Genomic DNA, 22169 nt, shown 5'->3' on the forward strand with positions numbered 1-22169 from the left:
TTGACTCCAATTTTTTTTTTTTTTAATTAAGTTCTAGGGTACATGTGCACAGCGTGCAGGTTTGTTACATAGGTATACATGTGCCATGTTGGTTTGCTGCACCCATCAACTCGTCATTTACATTAGGTATTTCTCCTAATGCTATCCCTCCCCCAGCCCCCCACCCCTCAACAGGCCCTGGTGTGTGATGTTCCCTGCCCTGTGTCCATGTGTTCTCATGTTCAACTCCCACCTGTGAGTGAGAACATGTGGTGTTTGGTTTTCTGTCCTTGTGGTAGTTTGCTTAGAATGATGATTTCCAGCTTCATCCATGTCCCTGCAAAGGACATGAACTCATCCTTTTTTATGGCTGCGTAGTATTCCATGGTGTATATGTGCCACATTTTCCTAATCCAGTCTATCGTTGATGGACATTTGGGTTGGTTCTAAGTCTTTGCTATTCTGAATAGTGCCTCAATAAACATATGTGTGCATGTGTCTTTATAGTAGCATGATTTATAATCCTTTGGGTATATACCCAGTAATGGGATCGCTGGGTCAAATAGTATTTGTAGTTCTAGATCTTTGAGGAATTGCCACACTGTCTTCCACAATGGTTGAACTAATTTACACTCCCACCAACAGTGTAAAAGCATTCCTATTTCTCCACGTCCTCTCTAGCATCTGTTGTTTCCTGACTTTTTAATGATTGCCATTCTAACTGGCATGAGATGGTATCTCATTGTGGTTTTGATTTGCGTTTCTCTGATGACCAGTGATGATGAGCATTTTTTCATATATCTGTTGGCTGCATAAATGTCTTCTTTTGAGAAGTGTACAAAAGCCAAAATAGACAAATGGTATCTAATTAAAGAGCTTCTGCACAGCAAAAGAAACTATCATCAGAGTGAACAGGCATCCTACAGAATGGGAGAAAAATCTTTGCAATCTGCCCATCTGACAAAGGGCTAATATCCATAATCTGCAAAGAACTTAAACAAATTTACAAGAAAAAAACAAACAACCCCATCAAAAAGTGGGCAGAGGATATGATTGACTCCAATTTTGAAAGAAGTTCTGCCCTAGATAAAATGCTATCAAACAGCATCACATACTGCAGAGAAATCTTTCATAGAAATTAGAGTCAGTCAGTGCAGCAGACTTCACTGATGTCTTATTTTAAGAAATTGCTGCAGTCATCCCAGCCTTCAGCAACCACTACCCTGATCAACAGCCATCAACATCAAGCCAAGACCATCAAAAAAGAATACAACTCTCTGAAAGCCCAGATGATGGTTGCATTTTTTTAAGCAACAGATTTTCAATGTAGGTGAAACAGCCTTCTAATAAAAGAAGATATCATCTAGGACTTTCATAGCTAGGGAGGAGAAGTCAGTGCCTGGCCTCAGAGCCTCAAAGGACAGGCTGACTCTCTTGTTAGCGGCTAATGCAGCTGGTGACTAAGTTGAAGCCAATGCTCATTTACCATTCTGAAAATCCTAGGGCCCTTGGGATTTTCAAAGTATAGACATTGTTTTTTAAGACATAATGTGGTTAAACAATCTAGTAGACTACTTTAGAGTATAAACTTTTATATGCACCGGGAAACCAAAAGTTTTGTACGACTTGCTTTATTGCAATCTTCACTTTATTGCAGTAGCCTGGTACTGAACCTGCAGTATCTTTGAGGCATGCTTGTGTTTGATAGAGTTCACCATTGAGACCATCAGAGCCTAATGTTTTCTTTGTGGAGAGATTTTTTATAAAGTTCAGTTTCTTTGAATTATGTGGCTAATCAGGTTGTTTTGTCTTGTCAGTGTTTGTAATCTGTGTCGTTTTAACAAAGCTGTCAAATTCAATGGCACAATTTCATTCATTGTTATTCTTTTTATGCTTGGTCTGTAGCAATAGTCCTCATTTTATTCTGCATATTGGTAGTTTGTGTTCCGTTTATCAGTCTTTTGAAAGATTGAACAAAGAACCAACTTTTGGCTTTGTTACTTATTTATCTTTTCATTGATTCCTGCCACACAGTTATTTTCTGTCTTCTACTTTGAGTTGAATTTGCGTCTTTTTCTAGTTTCTTAAGACAAAAATTTAGATAATAAATTTTAAACCTTTCTTCCTTTTTAATAAATACATGTAAAGCAATATATTTCTCTCTGAGCATTTCTTTAATTACATGTCACAATTTTTAGTATGTTGCATTTTTTATTATTTAGTTTAAAGCACTTTTGAATTTTTTTGTAATTTCCACTTTGGCTTATGAGTTATTTGAGAATGGGTTATTTAATTTCCAAGTATTTGGGAGCCTTTTCTTTTCTTTTTTTTTTTTTTGAGACAGGGTCTCACTCTGTCACCCGGGCTGGATTACAGTGGTATGGTCACAGCTCATTGCAGCCTTTACGTCCCTGGGCTCAGGTGATCCTCTCACCTCAGTCTCCTGAGTAGGTGGGACCACAGATGTGTGCCACCACACCTGGTTAATTTTTGTTTTTGAAGACATAGGGTTTCGCCATGTTGCCCAGTCTGGTCTTGAACTCCTGGGCTCAAGCAGTCAGCCCGCCCTGGCCTCCCAAAGTGCTGGGATTACAGGCATGAGCCATGGTGCCTAACCCCTTACTTATATTTAGTTCTAACTTAATTATGTTGTAGTCAGAGAACACAATCTGTAAGATCCCAATTTTAAAAAATTTATTGACTTTTTTTTTTTTTTTTTGGTTCAGTATATGTCTTGTCCTGGTGAATTATTCCATGTGCATTTCTGGGTGGGTTTGTTTGTTTGTTTGTTTGTTTGTTTGAGTCCAGGTCTCACTCTTTTGCCCACAGTGAAGTACAATGGTGTGATTATAGCTCACTGCAGCCTAGAACTCCTTGGTTCGAGCTATTCTCCCACTTCAGCCACCAGAGTAGCAGGAACTACAAGCACATACCACCATGCATGGCTAATTTTTTAAAAAGTTTTTATAGAGGCAGGGTCTTGGCTGGTCTGATGGTAGTGGGTTATCAGAATTTATTAAAATTATTAGTGTCACTGAAGTTAGTATACCACCCCCCACTGCTGAATCTAACTAGTTTTTTTAAAAAGGAAAAAAATTTAAAAATATATAGAGTGTGTAGAGATGGGGTCTTGCTGTATTGCCCAGGCTGGTCTTGAATTCCTGGCCTCAAACAGTCCTCCTGCCTCAGCCCCACAAAGTGCTAGAATTATAGGCAGGAGGTACCAAGCTTGGCCTCCTACATTTGAAAAGAATGTGTATTTCTCAATTGTTGAGTGTAGTGTTTCATGAATGACAATTAGGTCAGGGTGGTTGATAACATTTAAATATTTTATATCCTTACTTAATTTTTATCTAGTTGTTATATTGATTCCTAGGAGAGATGCTAAAATTTTTTCAAAATTAGCCATGCATTTTCATCTTAAGAAAACAGATGCTAAAATCTGAAACTGCAGTTTTTGATTTGTTCATTTCTCCCTTTAAATGTTAGTATTTGCTCTTGTGTCTTGAGGCTCTATTATTACTTACATATACATTTATATAGTTCTGTCTTCTTAGTGAACCTTTATTGTTACGAAATGTTCCTATTTACCTCTGATTGTATTCCTTGTCTTAAAGTCTATTAAATTGACGTTAAGGTTGCCATTCTAGTTGTCTTTGGTGTTTGCATGGTATATATTTTTTCCTTATTCCATTTTTGTGTGTATCTACTGATTTTTGTAATAAAAAAAAATTGTATAAGGAACATTCTGAATGGTAGATTATAGAGATTATGCATTCTGGTTTGTTCCTTTAAAGAGTTTAGTTCTGGCTGGCAGTTACCTTGGTCAATTCAGTCTTCAGCATTGCACCCCACTCATGGTAGAGCAGCAGAAATCTCTAATCTCAGTTACTGAGTTTTTCCAGCTTCCAGCTGCACCTTTTAGCTTGATCCTGAGGTCTACTTCATGCCTGTAGTTTATGAGCCAGCCAAGGATTTCTGCAGATTTGGGGGCTCATCTCTTTTCTGGTTCCCTTCCTTCTGATGGTCCCGCTTCCAAATTTTCCCCCTAGGTTAATGTCTGCTTCTCTGTTCCAGAACACTCTCTTTTGACCACCAGAACCGCTAGTAACACTTTGAGCCCCTTGCTGGTGCATGGGGGAGTGCCCTTAGGCAAAACATAAATAAAAATCTTACATGTATTTTTTCAAAGTTATGCTTTTTGATTAGTAGACAGTTGGCGGGCAGGGAAAGGTAGACTCTTCTTTGATTTCTCTCTGGTGTTCATTCATTCATTCATTCATTTGTTTATTTATTTATTTATTTGTTTATTTAATTTATTTATTTTTATTGACAGCGTCCCACTCTGTCGCCCAGGTTGGAGTGCAGTGGTGTGATTATAACTCACTACAACCTTGAACTCCTGGGCTCAAGCGATCCTCCTGTCTCAGCCTCTCAAGTACCTGGGACTGCAGGCACATGCCCCATGCCTGGCTAATTTTTACTTTATGTTTTTGGAGACAGGAGTCTCACTGTATTGCCCAGTCTCATCTCAAATTCCTGGCCTCATGTGATCCTTTCGCTTCAGCTTCCTTAGTAGTTGGGATTACAGGCACAAACCACTGGGCCTGGCTCAGTATACCTGTTCTTTTTTTCGTTTTTAGTTCATTGATGTTTAGTTCAGCTTTTATAATTAAATGTGTGACAGTTGGTCCAACCATGGTACTCTGTCATTATAAGAAACTAGAACCCCCAAATCATTTTATTTTAATGTTTAAGAACATAGATTTTTTTTTTTATTGGTAGACTTTATTTTTAGAAAAGTGTTAGATTTTCAGAGAAACTGGAAATATAATGCACGAGCTTCCATATTTCCCCTTGCTCCCAGTTTCCCCTGCTATTAATATCTTACATGAGTATGGTACATTTGTTACAACTAATAAACTGATGCTAATGCACTATTATTAACTAACATCCATTGTTTATTGAGATTTTTAAAGCTTTTCCCTAATGTCCTTTTTCTGTTCCAGGATTCCATTCAGAATATCATATTAGCTGGGCACAGTGGCTAACACTTGTAATCCCCACGACTCAAGAGGCTGAGGCAGAAGGATCGCTGAGGCCAGGAGTTCGAGAACATCCTGAGCAACATAGCGAGACCCTGTCTCTACAAAAAAAAATAATGATAATAACTTGTAAAAAAGAGAATATCATATTACGTTTAGCTGTCGTGTCTCTTTAGGCCCTTCTTGGCTATGACAGTTTCTTAGACTTTCCTTGTTTTTGATGACTTTGACAGTTTTAAGAAATATTGGTTAGTGTATTATAGGGTAGCCCTTGATTGGAATTTATCTGAAGTTTTTCTCATGAATAGACTGGACTATGGGTATTTGGGAGGAAGATCACAGAGGCAAGGTGGCATTTTCATCACATCAAATCAAGGGGTACACGTATTGCCAACATGGTTTGGGACTGCTGATGTAGACCTTGATCACCTGGCTGAAGTAGTATTTGCCAGGTTTCTCCACTGTAAGTTACCTCCCCCCTTACTTCTGTAAGTAGTACTGTAAGTCAGGACTGTACTGACTCCTTGGAAGTCACTCTGTGCAGTCCACACTTAAGAATGTAGAGTTTTGCTTACTTTTGCCTGTGTTCTAAATTGAGATTTTTTTTCAGAAACCTAAATTCTGTTAGAGATAGATAGCTTCCAAGTTAGATTGTGTGTTGATTCATTCTTTGGTTTATTCATTTAACAGTTAACATGTTTAGTTAATGTACTACATGCCAGTTATTGTGCTTGTTTTCTGGTGGAGTATAAGACTTTTTAGGAAATTGTTTCTGTCCTCAAGAAGCACAGCCTATGTGTGTGATGAATATACAAGAAGTAAGCGCCATCATTAGGATACTTTCAGCTCCAAAATAAAAATACCCATTTAAGGTGGCTTAAATAATAAATGAAATTGTTGCCTCACACTCTAAGGAGGTCTGCCCATCAGCCTGTTGTACACTTGCTTCAGTGATTCAGTGAATGCCATTAAGTATTTACGGCCTTTGCATACTCTTCCTCTGCCATTTCCTGGTGTGTTGACTTTTGAGTTCAGATGTTTCACGTCATGGTTAAGAGTTTTGGATATCACACTGTGTGCAACCTGTATCCAGACAGGGAATGGCCCTTCTCTCATGCTTTCTTCCTTTTATCTGGGAAGAATTTCTTCCTGAGAGGTCTCCCAGTAGACATCTCTTTGACCCCAATTGGATCACATGGCTACCCCTAGTTACGCTGGAAGCTTAAAAGCAAAATCTGACATTTTAAACCTCTGATGTGGCAGGAGGCTTTGTCTGCAAGGCATAAGCCTGACAAAGGTAGTGGTTATTGGATAAGTAGAAACAGGAGCTGCCATAGGTGGACTAGAAGCAAATAGATAAGGACAGGGTATAGTTGACCTTAATCAAAAGGCAAAGGTGAAGTATACCTCCTAAAGGCTAGGCGAGTCTCTGAGTGGCTGACTTCTATCTGACCTACATTTTAGAGAATGAAGTAGAGGAATGTGATATGGGTAAGACAAAGCATTGTAGGCACAGCAGACAGACTCCAAAGATGAAGGGCATTTCTTAGTGAAATGAGTTTCGCAGGGCACAATGGAATGGTTTTGAGGGAAGGAAGCGGAAGGAAAATGAGCCCAGGTGAGGGCAAATGCAGTAGATGGTGGAGGACTGGTTGAGGACACATGTTCTGAAGGGCCCATGGGCCACAAGGGGCAAGAGCCAGGGATGGAATTCTGTGGTCTTGGAAAGTTGCTTTGGTTCCAGAACTGGCTGGTGCTTTCATGGTAATCGGCATTCTTACAAGGTATTGGTAGCTCTTAGCGCTCAGCACCCTGAAAGGCTTGCTCACCTCACATGTTGGAGCAGTGTTTCCAGGAGACTTTCCTGTAGTTGATGGTGAGCTGCTTCGAGATCAGAGCTTTGACTGCACATTTTTAAAGTGACAGTCCTTTAATTAAAATTTCATCCTGTAAGCATACCAGGCCTTTGTGGCTACTATAAATATATTTTAAAAGAAAGGTTACTTCTACCTTGCGTCATCATGAACAGAGTTTCTGCTTTCTCCGTCATTTCTATAGCCATTTGACAGAAGCTTTCAAAAATGAGTCAGATTTTTTCCCCCCACAATTAATAAAATTTTTATCTCTTTACTTTTTCCTTCTGGAAAGGAAGAGGAGGCTGCAAAATGGGCCCGGGAAGAAGAAGAAGCCCAGCGTCGATTAGAGGAGAACCGGCTGCGGATGGAAGAGGAGGCAGCCAGACTCCGGCATGAGGAAGAAGAACGGAAGAGGAAGGAGCTGGAGGTCCAGCGGCAGAAGGAGTTAATGCGCCAGAGGCAGCAGCAGCAAGAGGCTCTCCGGAGGTTGCAGCAGCAGCAGCAGCAACAACAGCTGGCGCAGATGAAGGTAAAGCCCGAGGCATCAACCTTAGGAGCTCCTTGCTAACATTTTTTAGTTAGGTAGGTGTTGGCTGTACCAGTAGCAGTAAAACTGTACTTTCTTTCTTCTTTTAATATTAAAATATTTTAAATTATTTATTTATTTTTGAGACTGGGTCTCACTCCCATCACCCAGGCTGGAGTGCAGTGGCACGATCTTGGTTCACTGTAACCTCGACTTCCTTGGGCAGCTTATATGATCCTCCCACCTCAGCCTCCCCAGTAGCTGAGACTATAGGCGTGCCCCATCACGCCCAGCTAGTTTTTTATGTTTTTAGTAGAGATGGTGTTTCACCATGTTGCCCACTGCTGGGATTACGGGTGTGAGCCACTGTGCCCGGTACTTTCTTTATCATTGAATATTACTACTTTGGTTTTTTGATCATCAATAAGGTATATAATGCACGTACTTTGTATTAGGCATTTAAATGAGAGAGGAGTAAACAAGAGGATAGGACGTGAGCAGCAATGCAGGCAAAACAAGTAAATCTGTTTGGTTTGTAAATTTAATGTGGCTCAGTAAACACTGGACTGCCTATTCCATACCAGTTCAGCGCTGCTGAGACAAAGATAAATGAGACAAGGCAGTTGCTCCCAGAGAGCTCACAAACTTAAAAATATAGGCATGTAAACATTCAGATGTGTAAATGGGAACTAGAATATAGGGCTTGAAACAGAGTTGGCCATAGGCATTTATTGAAAGTTACGTTAAGAGGTGATATATACAAAATGTTGTTTTAAAGAGGATTCAAAGCTTTTTTTTTTTTTTTTTTAATAAGGAGAAAGTGAATACTGGGAGCCTATTAAAGAGGCTGTGTTGGTGCTGGTGTGAATGAATAGGAGAGGCCAGCAGGAGGGAGCTGGCCTGATAGCAGTCAGCAAGAATTAATTACTTTTTGGAGCTGAGGGAGGAAGGCAGAAGCTGGGGTGCCTGCCAGATAAGTTTCAGTGACTCGAGAAGATAGTGGAACTGTTGATGGAATTGGAGTAATTGGGAAGGGAGGAGCAGATTTATGGCAGGTTCTGCATAACTTCATGCTCGGTCTGCAGTGAGCAGTAAGGTTTAGTGTCCCCTATCTTCAAGTAGCTCACAGGTTAGACATATAAACAGGCAAGTAGAATATAGTATGGTGAGTATAGTGGGAGAGGTGGCATGGAGTCAGTCATTCTCAGAGTTCCGTCACTTGGGAACTTGTGAGATGTGCAGATTCGCACCCCAGACCTATCGAATCAGAACCTCTAGGGGTGGAACTGAGAAATCTTGTATTTAAACAAACCCATGCTCTCTAAAATGTGAGAACCACTGTCCATCTGGGAAGTTTGGAGAGGCTTCTTGAAAAAAGGTAACTTCCAAACTGAGTCTGGCTTTCAGCATTTTTACTATGACATGTCTGTTTATGGATCTCCTTGTGTTTAATCTACTCATGGTGCTTCCTGGATGTGTAGATTAATGTTTTTCCATAAACTGGAGAAGTTTTTAGCCATTATTTCTTCAATTGTATGTTCTGTTCCTTTCTCTCTGTCCTTCAGGCACTTGAGTGATGCTTATGTTGATGCAGTTCGTGCACTTAATGGTGTCTCATTTCTCTAAGGCTCTCTTCAGTTTTCATGTTCTTCTCTCTGTTCTTTGTGTAATCTGTATTGATCTATCTTTAAGTTTCTTTCTTTTGCCAGTTCAGATATACTGTAGTGTACCTCTAGTGATTTTTTTTAACTAAAAATTTTTTATATATATTTAGGGCATGCAAGTGTAGGTTTCTTAATTGCATGTATTGCACAGTGGTGAAGTCCAGGCTTTTCGTGTACTTATCTCCTAAATAGTGAGCATTGTACCCAGTAGGTGATTGTTCAACCCTTACTTACCTCCTATTCTCCCAGCTTTGGGGGTCTCCACTGTCCATTATTCCACTTTGTGTGCCTATTTGTTTAGCCCCCACTTATAAGTAAGAACATGCAGTATTTGACTTTCTGTTTCTGGGTCACCTTACTTAGGACAATAGCCTCCAGTTTCATCTGTATTGCTATGAAAGACAAGATTTCATTCTTTTTTGTGGCTGAGTAGCATTCCATTTTCTTTATCCAGTCCTCCGTTGATGGGCAGAGTTTTTAATTTCAGTTATTATACTTTGGTACTCCAGAATTTCCTTTTGGTTTTTTAAAAAATATCATCTATCTCTTTATCAATATTCTTTATTTGGTGTGACACTGTCATCATACCTTCCTTTACTACTTTAGTCAGAGCTTCCTTAGGTTCCCTGAACAACTTTTATAACATATGTGAAGTCTTTGTGAAATCTGACATCTTGTTCACTCTCACAGGCAGTTTTTGTCGCCTGCTTTTTTCCCCAGTGTATGGGTTATACTTACCTGTTTCTTGCATGTCTCGTAATTTTTTATTGGCAGCTGGACTTTTTGATAATGTCTTGTAGCAACTCTGGGTATCTCCACCCGCCCCTCCCAGCTTGATTTTCTTACTTGTTTGTTTGTTTTGTGACTGGATGGATTATTTTAGTGGAGTCCAGCTCTCCCCTCCTCCCCCCGACCATGTTGAAGCCTTCGCTCTTGCCCATGTTGGGGATACAGCACTGGGTGTGCCCAGAGTGACTCCGAGGTGACAGTGGGTTTGGCAGGGCTCTCTTTGATTGTCTTTTCGACACTCAGCTGTTTCACTCCACTTATTGCTAGCTGATTGCTCTGTTGTTCTTAACCTATTTCCCGTTTGCCCTGAGAATATCCCTGGTGGTGCATGTGGCTGTAGCACTGACCCTGAGATAACTCTCGGATTACAGTCCTAACATTACCCCTAAATGCTTTTCAGAGAATTATATCCAAACAGCACTGATGCGGTTAGGACAGCTTGTTGGAATAGAAAACAGATGCCAAATGATCTAGGAAAAAAAACCTGCGAGTTAGCCCTGGGTAAACGCTGCAGCTGCACATGCTGCCAGCAAATATTCTTGGGGCAGATGGGAAATGGGTTAAAATTGTCCTGGGCTGGGTGCAGTGGCTCATGCCTATAATCCTAGCACTTTGGGAGGCCGAGGCTGGTGGTTTGCTGGAGCTCAGGAATTCAGGACCAGCCTGGGCAACATGGTGAAACCCCATCTCTACCTATATATATACAAAAAATTATTCAGGTGTAGTGATGTGTGCCTGTGGTCCCAGCTACTCGGGAGGCTGAGGTGGGAAGATCACTTGAGCCTGGGAGACAGAGGTTGTAGTGAGCCAGAATCATACCACTGCACTCCAACCTGGGTGACGGAGTGAGACCCTGTCTCAAAAAAAAAAAAAAAATCCCTTGGGGCATACACTGACAGACTGATCCACTTAAATTCAGGTTTCTTTGAAGAAATAGCTCCTGAGGTCTATATATGAAATTTGTTTTGACTCTGGGAGGATTTCTTCTAGTTTTCTTTAACTAGTTTTCTCAGATAAGGTAGCAGCCTCCTACAGTTTAGCCTGTATCTCCTATGAATCTACCAGTCTCCTCCTAATTGCCTTTTATCCCAACTTCTACTGTTTCTGAAAACACCATTAGGCTTGAACTCATCCACTATCTGTTGGAAATAAAGTCAGTTCCTTTGGGAAGAAACCTGGAGCTTTCTGTTTTCTACCTGTTTCCTACACTACTACCCTCAGACAAAAATCTCTCAGTTAGCTCCGGAAGTGGGCACAGTGGTCTGCTTTCCTCTAACATTTGCTGAAGGGTGTGCAGAATAGTAGCGTCAGGTCTTCTTGGCTTGCTTCTCCTGGTGGCTTGGCCCGGCCAGCTGCATTGGTAATCACGACCCTAGTGTTGGTGTTGCTGTGGTCAAGAGTTTCCATCCTATGAGTGGGGCTAGGCACAAGAAGAGAGTCTCCACATCTGTTGCACTTGTTTGGAACTTAGCATTTGTCACAGGTAACTGGCATTAGGGTGAGACACACTGATGTGCTTTTCCCAGGAAGAAAGCCTGCTGACTGATGGCTGAGGGGAGAAAGGAGCCGTGTCTTGACTGTACCAGTCTAGAGTGGAGTTTCTGTTTCATTAAGCTGGGAGGAGAGAAGGAGAGTAGGTCTTGGTTTAAGTATCACCAATTCTTGCTGTTCTTAACTAAGTTTTAGCAAATATTCTTGAATAAACTTTTTTTTTTATTTGCTGTATGCCCTTAGGAGTATTTCCAGAGACTTTATTTATTTTTTTGAGACAGAGTGTGGCTCTGTCGCCCCGGCTGGAGTGCAGTGACACGATCTTGGCTCACTGCAACCTCTGCCTCCTGTGTTCAAGCGATCCTCCTGCCTCAGCCTCCCAAGTAGCTGGATTAAAGGTGTGTGCCACCACACCCAGCTACTTTTTTTTTTTAGTAGAGATGGGGTTTTGCCATGTTGGCCAGGCTGATGTCAAACTGCTGACCTCAAGTGATCCGCCCGCCTCGGCCTCCCAAAGTGCTGAGATTACAGGTGTGAGGCCCTGCTGCCAGCCAGAGAGTTTAAATGAGTATTTTTAAAATGATCTTCACCAGTTTTGCCAGGGAGCAGGTCCACGCAGCTCCTCATGCTGTCACTCCGACAGTGAAACAGTTATTTCTTAAAGCAAAACCAGTGTTGAAATGTAAGGTAGGAATGTCAGGGCAGAACAAGAAGAGTATAGTTTTAAAAATCAATGAAGGATATTAGGCATTCGGGGGTCCCTATTTGCTTTTGATTTGTCAAAAGTTTGTTGTGAGAAGCATGATTGACACACTGCAGTTCTCCTGAGTGGGCATTATAGGGTGATGGTTGGGCTGGTAAGTGTCATGAGGCAATGTTGAAAAAGCTCTGGGATATCATTTCCGATGTACAAAGAAGACTTAAGGAAAATGAAAGCTATCAGCAGACATAAGTCTATATAAGGAAGACTTAAGTTTGGTCTGTAGAGCAGACCTATGAAATATAGAGTATATATTTTGTGTGTGTATATACCTAGAGAAAGAGCGTGTGTATGTAATGTATGTGTGTGTGTGTGTGTGTGTGTATATATATATATATGCATATGTATGTGTGTGTGTATAGAGAGAAATAGAGAGTCGGGCCAGGGAGGAGAGAGAGTAAATATATTTTGGCACAGCAATAGGAAGATTCTCAGAAGTGCCTGTGAGGATAGATGGCCATTTCTGGAGGCACTGCCTCTATTCCCAGTGCTGGCTGAGTTCTGCTGAAGCGGGCTTGAAAGATTGTTTCCTGATTACCATGGGGTGACACATCTCCTGTGATTTTAGACAACATCAGTGGTTACTGGCTGCATCAGAATGATTAAAATATGCTGATTCTCCTGCCTTCCCTTCTGATCTTCAGATTGATTAGGTGTGGTGGAACCAGGGCCTTTACATTTTTATAGGTCCCTTCAGGTTATGCTGCCAGTTTGAGATCTACTGCCTTACTTGATCTTGATAGTGCCTTCAAATGAGTCATTGCCTGTGGAGAAAAAGTTAATTTTTGCTCAGTTTTGCCTCTCAACACCTCCCTCCCCCAGTCTTTGTTAACTTCCCTCTGCACCCCTCCCCCACCCCAGGGCAGGTGCATTTTGAGAGAAATGCCCTATTGTCTGTCATATAGGCTAAAGAATGTTAAGGGTTGATTATGTTCAGTAGTGTTAAAGACATTCATTTGAAGAGTTGTTTGGCAATATCAGTGATGGTTTAAACTGTTTATACCTTTTATCCTATCAATATCCACTGTTATAGATTTCTGCTGTAGGTCCATTCTTTTGGGGACTGTTTGGCATTTTATTTGTTTTGATCTATGTTCATGTATTATTTTTATTAAATACATTTTTTAAGTCTGGTTAGGTTTCTTTTTTATTGTGTTCGCATGTTTGATGCCTCAGTATTGAAAGTGTGTCTTTTTCTGGCCAGGAAGAGCAAGGGATTCTTTGAGAATAATCAGGCTTTGAGAATATTGAAATATTCAGGACCCAGATATTTATACTCTACTTTAGTCAATAATCTTAAGGGATGGGAAAAATAAAATTGTTGATTAAAAGCAGCTTAATGCTTATGACTAGAAGCTACAGCATGGTTAATAGTGGCTCCCTTTCATAAAGGCTGATCAAGAACTATGCCGGCATCTCTCATGAGATGAGAAATCTCATGGTGCTACCCTCAGAAATCGTGTCCTTAACGCTTTCACTGAACAGCAGCATATCATGTCCTTTGTTGCTTTCATCAATTAAAAAATCCTTAAGCCAATTTAGTGATTCTTTTGTTTACTCCTCTTTATGGTTGTATATTGCTGTTTATGTCAGTACCAGATGTAACAAATTTGTTGTCACCAAGTGGTAGATGAAATGTAAGTGTGTATGTGTATTATAAGTTGTTTTAAAATAAACTTAGGTTTGGAGCAGTGACAAAAACTTAAGCAAAAGAAGCTGAGAGGATAGTAAGTAAAAGCAATGAAGAAGGAAATTTGAATTGAATGTGGTAAATGGAGTTGAGAGAAATGCATTTGTTCTGGGTATACATAATGCATTATTGCTTCTTTGTTTCCTGCTCATATTTCCTCATGAACTTTCCGGCCTTCCCTTTTTTGTTAGCTTCCTTCTTCTTCAACGTGGGGCCAGCAGTCCAATACAACAGCATGTCAGTCCCAGGCCACGCTGTCGTTGGCTGAAATCCAAAAACTAGAGGAAGAACGAGAACGGCAGCTTCGAGAAGAGGTAAAATTTTAAAGTAAAAGGGATCTAGTCAAGCGATGTTCCAGAATGTCTAGCATGCATTATGGGTTAGTGGTTACTGAGGACAATTACTGTCAGAATTGTTGTGTGTCTGAATTGGACGTTCATTATTAAACTTCAGCCCATAATTTGGTTACCCTAGCAAATGTAAAGGATCTCATAGGAATAACATAAAGATTGAGTAACATAACTGTTCAGTTTTCTTAAACATTTTACTGTAGTTCTTGAGAAGACCTCATAAATAAAACTACGTGAGTTGTTCAAAATTGTGGGTGAGTTGTGTGCAGATAATCTTTTATAAGTCTGATGTCTAGAAAGCAGAATATGTTTTTCTCTAAAGACACTGGGTTCCCTGACTAGTCTAGAAAAATATGACAGAAATAAAGTACCTCTGCTTTTAAGTGTATATCCTGTAGTTCATCATTAGGGTAGGAAGGATACAAAAGAGTATAAAAGGGAAGGGGAATAACAGCTTTTGACAGAGAGGAGAAAATGAGTAATTTTCATAGTTTGGTTCAGTATGCCATTCGGTGCCTCATTCATTCATTCATTCATTCATTCAACACATGTTTACTGAGTACCTACTCACTTAAGGTCTGGGGATATAGCTGAATCTAAAACAGGCAAGATTTTCTGCATTCATGAAGCTGACCCTCTGGTTGAGAAGAGAAAAGTAGAAAATGTAGCGTATGAGAGGTTGATAAGTGTCAGAGAGGTAACAAGGGAAGGTGGGTAGGGAGAGTGTTGGGAGTCGGGGATAGTGATGGTGTGGTGGATTGTCCAAATTTAGGTAGTGTGTTCTGAGAAGGCCTCTGAAAAGGTGACTTAATATAGCAGAGTCTTGAAGATGCTTTATGTGGATATGATTTGAGGTAGAGCAGTCAATTTGTTAGAGAATGTAAGTTGTCATTTTTGGATCTGGGTCATGTGGTTCACTGAAATTAGGAGGGCTTTGGATACACAAGGAGAAGTGGGAATTGTCTATATGTGTTTACCATGTAGTGTGCTTGAAGTCATCCAGTAAGATAAGATGTTTCTTCACACTTGAAGATGACCTTATTTCCCACCTTTATTTAAAAAAAAAAAAGGATTGAACTCTCTCTGGAATCATCTTTCTCTAAAAGGTTATCAACAAGTGGATGCAGAACAGAGTATATCTCTCCCTTCAAGGCTAGAAATTATTCCACTAATTTTGGTCCCCACTGAATGAAAAGATAATAATAGTGGTAATGACAAGGAATCACAGGTCTTCTCCTGTCTACCAGAAGTTAATAATTATTTCATTTGTATTTTATTTTTCTTTTTTTTCTTTTAGAGACTGAGTCTCACTCTGTCACCCAGGCAGGAGTGCAGTGGCGCGATCTCGGCTCACTGCAGCCTCCACCTCCTGAGTTCAGGTGATTCTCCTGCCTCAGCCTCCCGAGTAGCTGGGATTACAGGCACCTGCCACCACCACCAGCTAATTTTTTTTTTTTTTTTTTTAGTATTTTTAGTAGAGACGGAGTTTCACCATGTTGGCCAGGCTGGTTTCAAACACCTGACCTCAAGTGATCCACCCGCCTTGGCCTCCCAAAGTGCTGGGATAACAGGCATGAGCCACCATGCCCGGCCTTCATTTGTATTTTCATTTAATTTTCTTGGAACTTTTAAGTCTTCCTATACCTTTCATAAGGGTGCCTCTTAATACACATTTCACATATTTCTTACATAGAAAAACCCAAGATGATTTTATTTCATTATCATCCCTGGAGGCATCCTTTCTGGGGGCCTCTAACCTGTTCCAATCGGGACACTCTCAGTTTGCTATATAGCTGCTGTTTTGTTTTTCTTAAGTTCCTGTTATTTACATGTTTCTCCCAGGACTGATTTTGATTTTCTCATGTTTTTTCTCCTGTTTTCCATCTCTGTGCTTTTATCTTTTTTGATAAGATCTCGCTGTGTCTCCTGGGCTAGAATGTAGCTAGGACTACAGGCGTGTGCCACCATGCCTGGCTAATTTAAATTTTTTTTTTTTTTTTTTTTTTTGAGACGAGTGTCACTACATTACCCAGGCTGCCCTCAAACTCCTGAGCTCAAGCGATCTTCCCACCTTGGCCTCCCAGAGTGTTGGGATTATAGGCATGGGCCACCGCGCCCTGCCCTTTTTATCTTTTCTATGGGGCATTTTCTCAGTTTTACCTCCAGTCCTTCTATTGGGCTTCTCCTGTTAGGGACAGGGTCTTGCTCAGTCACCCAGGCTGGAGTGCAGTGGTGTGATGGTAACTCACTGTAACCTTGAACTCCTGAGCTCAAGTGATTCTCCTGCCTAGGCTTCCCAAACTGTTGGGTATTACAGGCATGAGCTACCACACCTGGCCCTGTTGAGCTTTTAATATATGCTATATCAAACGTCTGTGAGTCCTTATTTTGTTCTTTAAGTATTTTTTATAGCCTTTTATTCTTGTTTCATTAAATGCACCATCTTACCTCTCTAAGGATCTTACTTACTGATGGCTTCTTAAAAACCCAACTCCTATTTTCCCGTTCTCTTATTTCTATTTCTGCTGAATTATTTTTGTTTTGGTCTTTGGCTTTTATGTTAGAAGTTTATGTCAAATGTTTGGTAATTCTGGGCTGTTTGTTCCTATTTACAAATAAGGCACTCAGAAGCTGATTGGAGGTTCTGATATGTACAGCACCTTGATTGGCTTTCCTGTAATAGTTTCTGGCTGGGTTGTTCTGTTGGGGACCTCCACCCCTACCCCCACCCCAATTTGTTGGTACCTACCTATAGGTGTGTTCTCTTGTCAAGCTGGTTGACTTCCCCACAGGATAATGTGCCAGTCTGGTTTGGCTTCTTCAGACAGGAAATGTTCAGTTTTCTGCTGTGGTGAGGGAGAGTGAATTGCCTAACTGCATAGAGTGCGGGAGGCAATCTGGAGTCTTACTGCTTCTTTTTACAGCCTTTCAGCCAATCTTCCTCTGTTTGAGAGAATCAGTACCTCGAGTTCTTGAGCCTTCTTTGTGAATCTGCCTGTTTCTGAGCTCCTTAGATTTCAATTTATTAGGTCTATTACATTGGTTCTCATTATTTATCTGCTTTTCAGATTTTAAAAAATCTATTCTGTTTTCTTTGTCCTCATGTGTTTATGCTGTGTGTATGTATGTATGTATGTGTATGTATGTGTGTGTGTGTGTGTGTATATATAATCTGTCATTTTGGTGGGGGCTTTAGGAAGTAAACATGTGTTTTATTTCTGTGCTTAACCAAAGGCCTACTTAATTTTTAAGAAGTAATTCTGGCCAGGCGCGGTGGCTCACTCCTGTAATCCCAGCACTTTGGGAGGCTGAGGCGGGTGGATTACAAGGTCAGGAGTTCGAGACCAGCCTGACCAACATGGTGAAACCCCGTCTCTACTAAAAATACAAAAATTAGCCAGGCGTGGTGTGGTGGCGGGCGCCTGTAATCCGAACTACTCAGGAGGCCGAGGCAGGAGAATCACTTGAACCCGGGAGGCGGAGGTTGCCATGAGCTGAGATGGTGCCATTGCACTCCAGCCGGGGCGAAAGAGCAAGACCCTGTCTCAAAAAAAAAAAAAAAAAGTAATTCTGAGGCCGGGCACTGTGGCTCACGCCTGTAATCCCAGCACTTTGGGAAGCCGAGGTGGGCAGATCGCTTGAGGCCAGGAGTTCGAGACCAGCCCGGCCAATATGGTGAAATCCCATCTCTACTAAAAATACAAAAAATTAACCGGGCATCATTGCTTGAACCTGGGAGGTGGAGGTTCCAGTGGGCTGAGAGTGTGCCACTGCACTCCAGCCTGGGCGAAAGAGTGAGACACAGTCTCAACAACAATAAAAAAAGAAGTAATTTTGCATTTGACGTTTTTATTCTCCTTTTTAATACTGTTGGCGATTTACATTTTTATTTGCAACAGCAGAATTTAATCCCATCAAGTTAATTTTATGTAGCTGCTATGTATTTACATTCCATTTAGTATACTGGATATTTATAACTATTATCTAAAAACAGGAATTCTCAGCTAGCTTCTATTTTTATGCAACAGCAAAGGCGCCAGCAGAGGGAGTTGATGAAAGCTCTTCAGCAGCAGCAGCAGCAGCAACAGCAGAAACTCTCAGGTTGGGGGAATGTCAGCAAACCTTCAGGTACCACGAAATCTCTTCTGGAGATCCAGCAGGAAGAGGCCAGGCAAATGCAAAAGCAGCAGCAGCAGCAGCAGCAGCACCAGCAACCAAACAGAGCTCGTAACAATACGGTGTGTGCATTTTCCTAAGCTGTCGTTGTATGGACTAGTATTATCTTTTCTGACTGTCTTCTTATCTTTTTAACATGATTCACAATAATCATTTTTCTCTTTTTCTTTAACAGCATTCCAACCTGCACACCAGCATTGGGAATTCTGTTTGGGGCTCTATAAATACTGGTCCTCCTAACCAGTGGGCATCTGACCTAGTCAGTAGTATTTGGAGTAATGCTGACACTAAAAACTCCAACATGGGATTCTGGGATGATGCAGTGAAAGACGTGGGACCTAGGAATTCAACAAATAAAAATAAAAACAACGCCAGTCTCAGGTAGGGCTCAAAATGACCACACCTATGCACCTTGGTTGGTTGGGAGGTGGGGATGGAGGAAGTGGGATGTTGAGTGGGCAGGAAAAGGTAGTTATTTAGTTTTTACTTACCGTTTTCATCTGTGTTCAAGCACATGCAGTCATAATTATGGTGATTGCTTTCTTCCCCATAGAAACACATTCATATTATTTCTTGGGGCTCCTGCTGAGCACTTATTCTATCGCCTAGCACATGGTAACCACTTAATAAATATTAGGAATAGTATAATGTTTTTGTTGTGTTGTTGAACATTTCTCCAAGGTATTTTCTAGATACCTTAGCATTTTTCCTATATTTGTATTTTTAAGTAATTTATACTATTAATATGAGTATTATAAAATACCTCTGTAATGACCTTAAACCTGTTTATTTTTATAAGTTAGTTACATTTTCCTCTTCATCTTTCCTTCTTCAGTATACAGTGTTGTTGAACGAGCATGGGTTTTAGTGTTAAATACATGAACTCAAATCCCAGCACTACCACTTATTAGCTGTGTGACCTTGGGCAAGAGGGAACCTCTTTGGGCCTCAGTTCCCTCATCGGTAAAATGAAGATAATAATAACAACTTTATGCATGTAATTGTAAAGATTAAATGAATACATGATAAGTAGTAAGTGCCTGGCACATAGTAACTACTTAATAAATGGTAGTGTTGTCAGATTGTTTCTTCTTGATTTAGGGCCTAACATATTATGAATAGAACAATAAATTTCTGTTAGTTTATTGAGCATCTTTGCCAGGCACTGTGCTGTAGTCCTTTTCATAGAACATCTTTATTACTTATGATAACCCAAAAAAGTGTTAGTACCATTTTACAGATGAGGACACTGAGGCTTAGTAAAATTAAGCAACTTACCTAAGGACACATAGGAAGAATTTCATCATTTCTTCTAAATAGAAACCCTGTATTCACAAATTAGGATATATTAACTGAGGCTAGATTTTAAGGGTATATCCAATCCAAATATTTGAATTGTTTTCTTTTTTGAAGCCAAGCATTGGATTATTTACTGGGCATCCATCCAGTATTGCCAAGACATTATCTGTTTATGGTGTTGTACTATAATCATATAGTAACAGTTTCTGGGAATATAATATCACCCTATTGTTTTGCTTTAGTAAATCTGTAGGTGTGTCTAACCGGCAGAATAAGAAAGTAGAAGAAGAAGAAAAGTTGCTGAAGCTCTTTCAGGGAGTAAATAAAGCCCAAGATGGATTTACGCAGTGGTGTGAACAGATGCTTCATGCCCTTAATACGGCAAATAACTTGGATGGTAAGAATTGGGGAGGGAAACCCGGCATGTGGAATGACAGAGCAGGACCCACAGAGAGGCTGGCAAATTTGAACAGTGGGCCAAAAGTCAAAAGATGAAATCTAAGGAGGTCAACTCCTGCACCTGCCATAGAAGCTTGACTCTTTAATAGTATTAATTGTGAGAAAAGTCCAATACTAAACTCAAATAAATTATTGGTGGTTGTCAAAAAGTAAATGCCATCTTAGACTGCCTTAATGATACACAGGACAGAGGAGGTCTTAGTTCCATACTGTTCATTTTATGGGGAACATTGCCAGCTATGTCAAGTTAAAAAAAGTAACTCTCATGCTGGGGACAAAGGTCAACCTGGACAAGTGATGGCTGAAGTGATGTGACATCATTCCCTTTCTACCTTTGGGGGAGGAAATGGGAATTGTGATAAAGCAAGTACAGTTATTTTGTGTGAGATAAAACTAGGACCAATGTGCAGAAGTGAAAAGGCTTTGGCACAGTTTAGAGAAAAACTTGCTCATGGTTAGCTGTTTACAAACAAAACTGTCTCCCATCCCTGAATGTTTGAAGAGAGACTGGTCAACATGTCAGGATTCCCCTAACTAATAGGCTGAATTGAAGTAGTCCACCTGTGATACCCTGTCTAAAGCCAGGAAACTGTGAAAAATAGCAGTAAAGGAATTAAAGAGTTCCTTTGCAGCAGTGTAACAATATCTAATGGTTTAAAAGTCTACAGAGAAAACAATTTTAAATAACAGTAATGGCTGCCATGCATTAAGCACCTACCATGTACTAGGCACTCTCTTGGAGTTAACATGTAGTATCCCAGTTATTTGATTAGCAGTGATTTTTAAAGATACCTTTACAAGATAGGTGATATTATCCCCATTTTATAAATTAGGAAACAGAGGCTCAGAATGGTTAAATAACTCATCAAGGTCACACAGCCAGCAAATTTCAGAGTCAGGTTTTAAACCCATGTTTGTCTAACTCTGATACTCATGCTTTTCTCCTATACCACACACTGCTTACATTTTCCATTTGATTTCTCTCTAAAAAATCTCAGTGGATTGAAAGTTCCAGGAGGATATAGCTGTTTTCTTTAGTATATGTTGTAGTGCCTGGCACATATCATAGGAGTTAATAAATACTGATCGAATTTGGGGATTCTTAAGGAAAGAATGAATCCCCAAGTTACTTCAGCCTTAGTCAAGTAACTGTTTCAGTCAATATAACATTCAGTGAAATTAAACATGTGATATGGATATTGTGATTATAGTGTTTTTTTCATTTCTATAGGGTAGATAAAAGAATATTTAAACACAATTGCTGCATACTTACCAAGTTTCTGTCATTAATGTTTGATTAGGTATAAAGATACATTAAAAATGGAAACTGATTTTTGTATGTTCTCTTTCATTATTTCATTGTTACCCTTATCTTCTCCCCTCCCATTTTGCAGTTCCCACATTTGTTTCTTTCCTGAAAGAAGTAGAATCTCCTTATGAGGTCCATGATTATATCAGGGCCTATTTAGGAGATACTTCTGAGGCCAAGGAGTTTGCCAAGCAGTTCCTTGAGCGCCGTGCCAAACAGAAAGCCAACCAGCAGCGTCAGCAGCAGCAGCAACAGCAGCCGCCACAGCAGCAGCAGCAGCAGCAGCCGCCGCAGCAGCAGCAGCAGCCACAACAGCAGGTATAAAATAGTAGTGTAGTGTATGCAGTACCTCTGAGAATTAATACCTTTAGATGTTGAGTAACCCAAGAAATGAAAATTAATACAAAGGTACCATTTTTGTATATCCAATAACCACGCTTTAAAAAATGTGTAGACTTCATATTTTCAAATGACTTGTCCAGATACCTTTGTGTATCTCCCAAATAGCAAGTACAAGCATTCATTTTACACTAGGTTTACCAGTTCCATTTTTCTTGGTTTGTATTTGTGTCATAGTTAGATTGCACATTTCAACATGTTAAACCCATAGATCTGGTTTTGAAAAGTTAAAACTTAAAATGTTGAATTCTCCAGTGTTCAGGATGCACTGTATTGAGTACTGACAACACTGCAGCATGCCAGATATTTCATGTTGTTGTTGGGGATGTAAAAAATACAGCAGTGATTCTCATTATTCACAGTAGTTATATTCTGTA

General features: G+C 40.2%; 1 protein-coding gene across 22 annotated transcripts in view; it reads left to right on the forward strand.

Moving 5' to 3' along the window:
• GIGYF2 (GRB10 interacting GYF protein 2) overlaps positions 1 to 22169 on the forward strand; it is a 161263-nt gene that overhangs the window by 128376 nt on the left and 10718 nt on the right. For all 22 annotated transcript variants that reach the window (XM_054477539.2, XM_054477535.2, XM_054477541.2 and 19 more), the window contains 6 exons: positions 7173 to 7409; positions 13992 to 14114; positions 18179 to 18388; positions 18502 to 18707; positions 19868 to 20022; positions 21479 to 21711. In XM_054477539.2, the coding sequence (XP_054333514.1) occupies positions 7173 to 7409; positions 13992 to 14114; positions 18179 to 18388; positions 18502 to 18707; positions 19868 to 20022; positions 21479 to 21711 (1164 nt within the window). The remainder of the gene's footprint in view (positions 1 to 7172; positions 7410 to 13991; positions 14115 to 18178; positions 18389 to 18501; positions 18708 to 19867; positions 20023 to 21478; positions 21712 to 22169) is intronic.

The sequence above is a fragment of the Pongo pygmaeus genome, chromosome 11 (assembly GCF_028885625.2).
Source record: "Pongo pygmaeus isolate AG05252 chromosome 11, NHGRI_mPonPyg2-v2.0_pri, whole genome shotgun sequence".
NCBI lineage: Eukaryota > Metazoa > Chordata > Mammalia > Primates > Hominidae > Pongo > Pongo pygmaeus.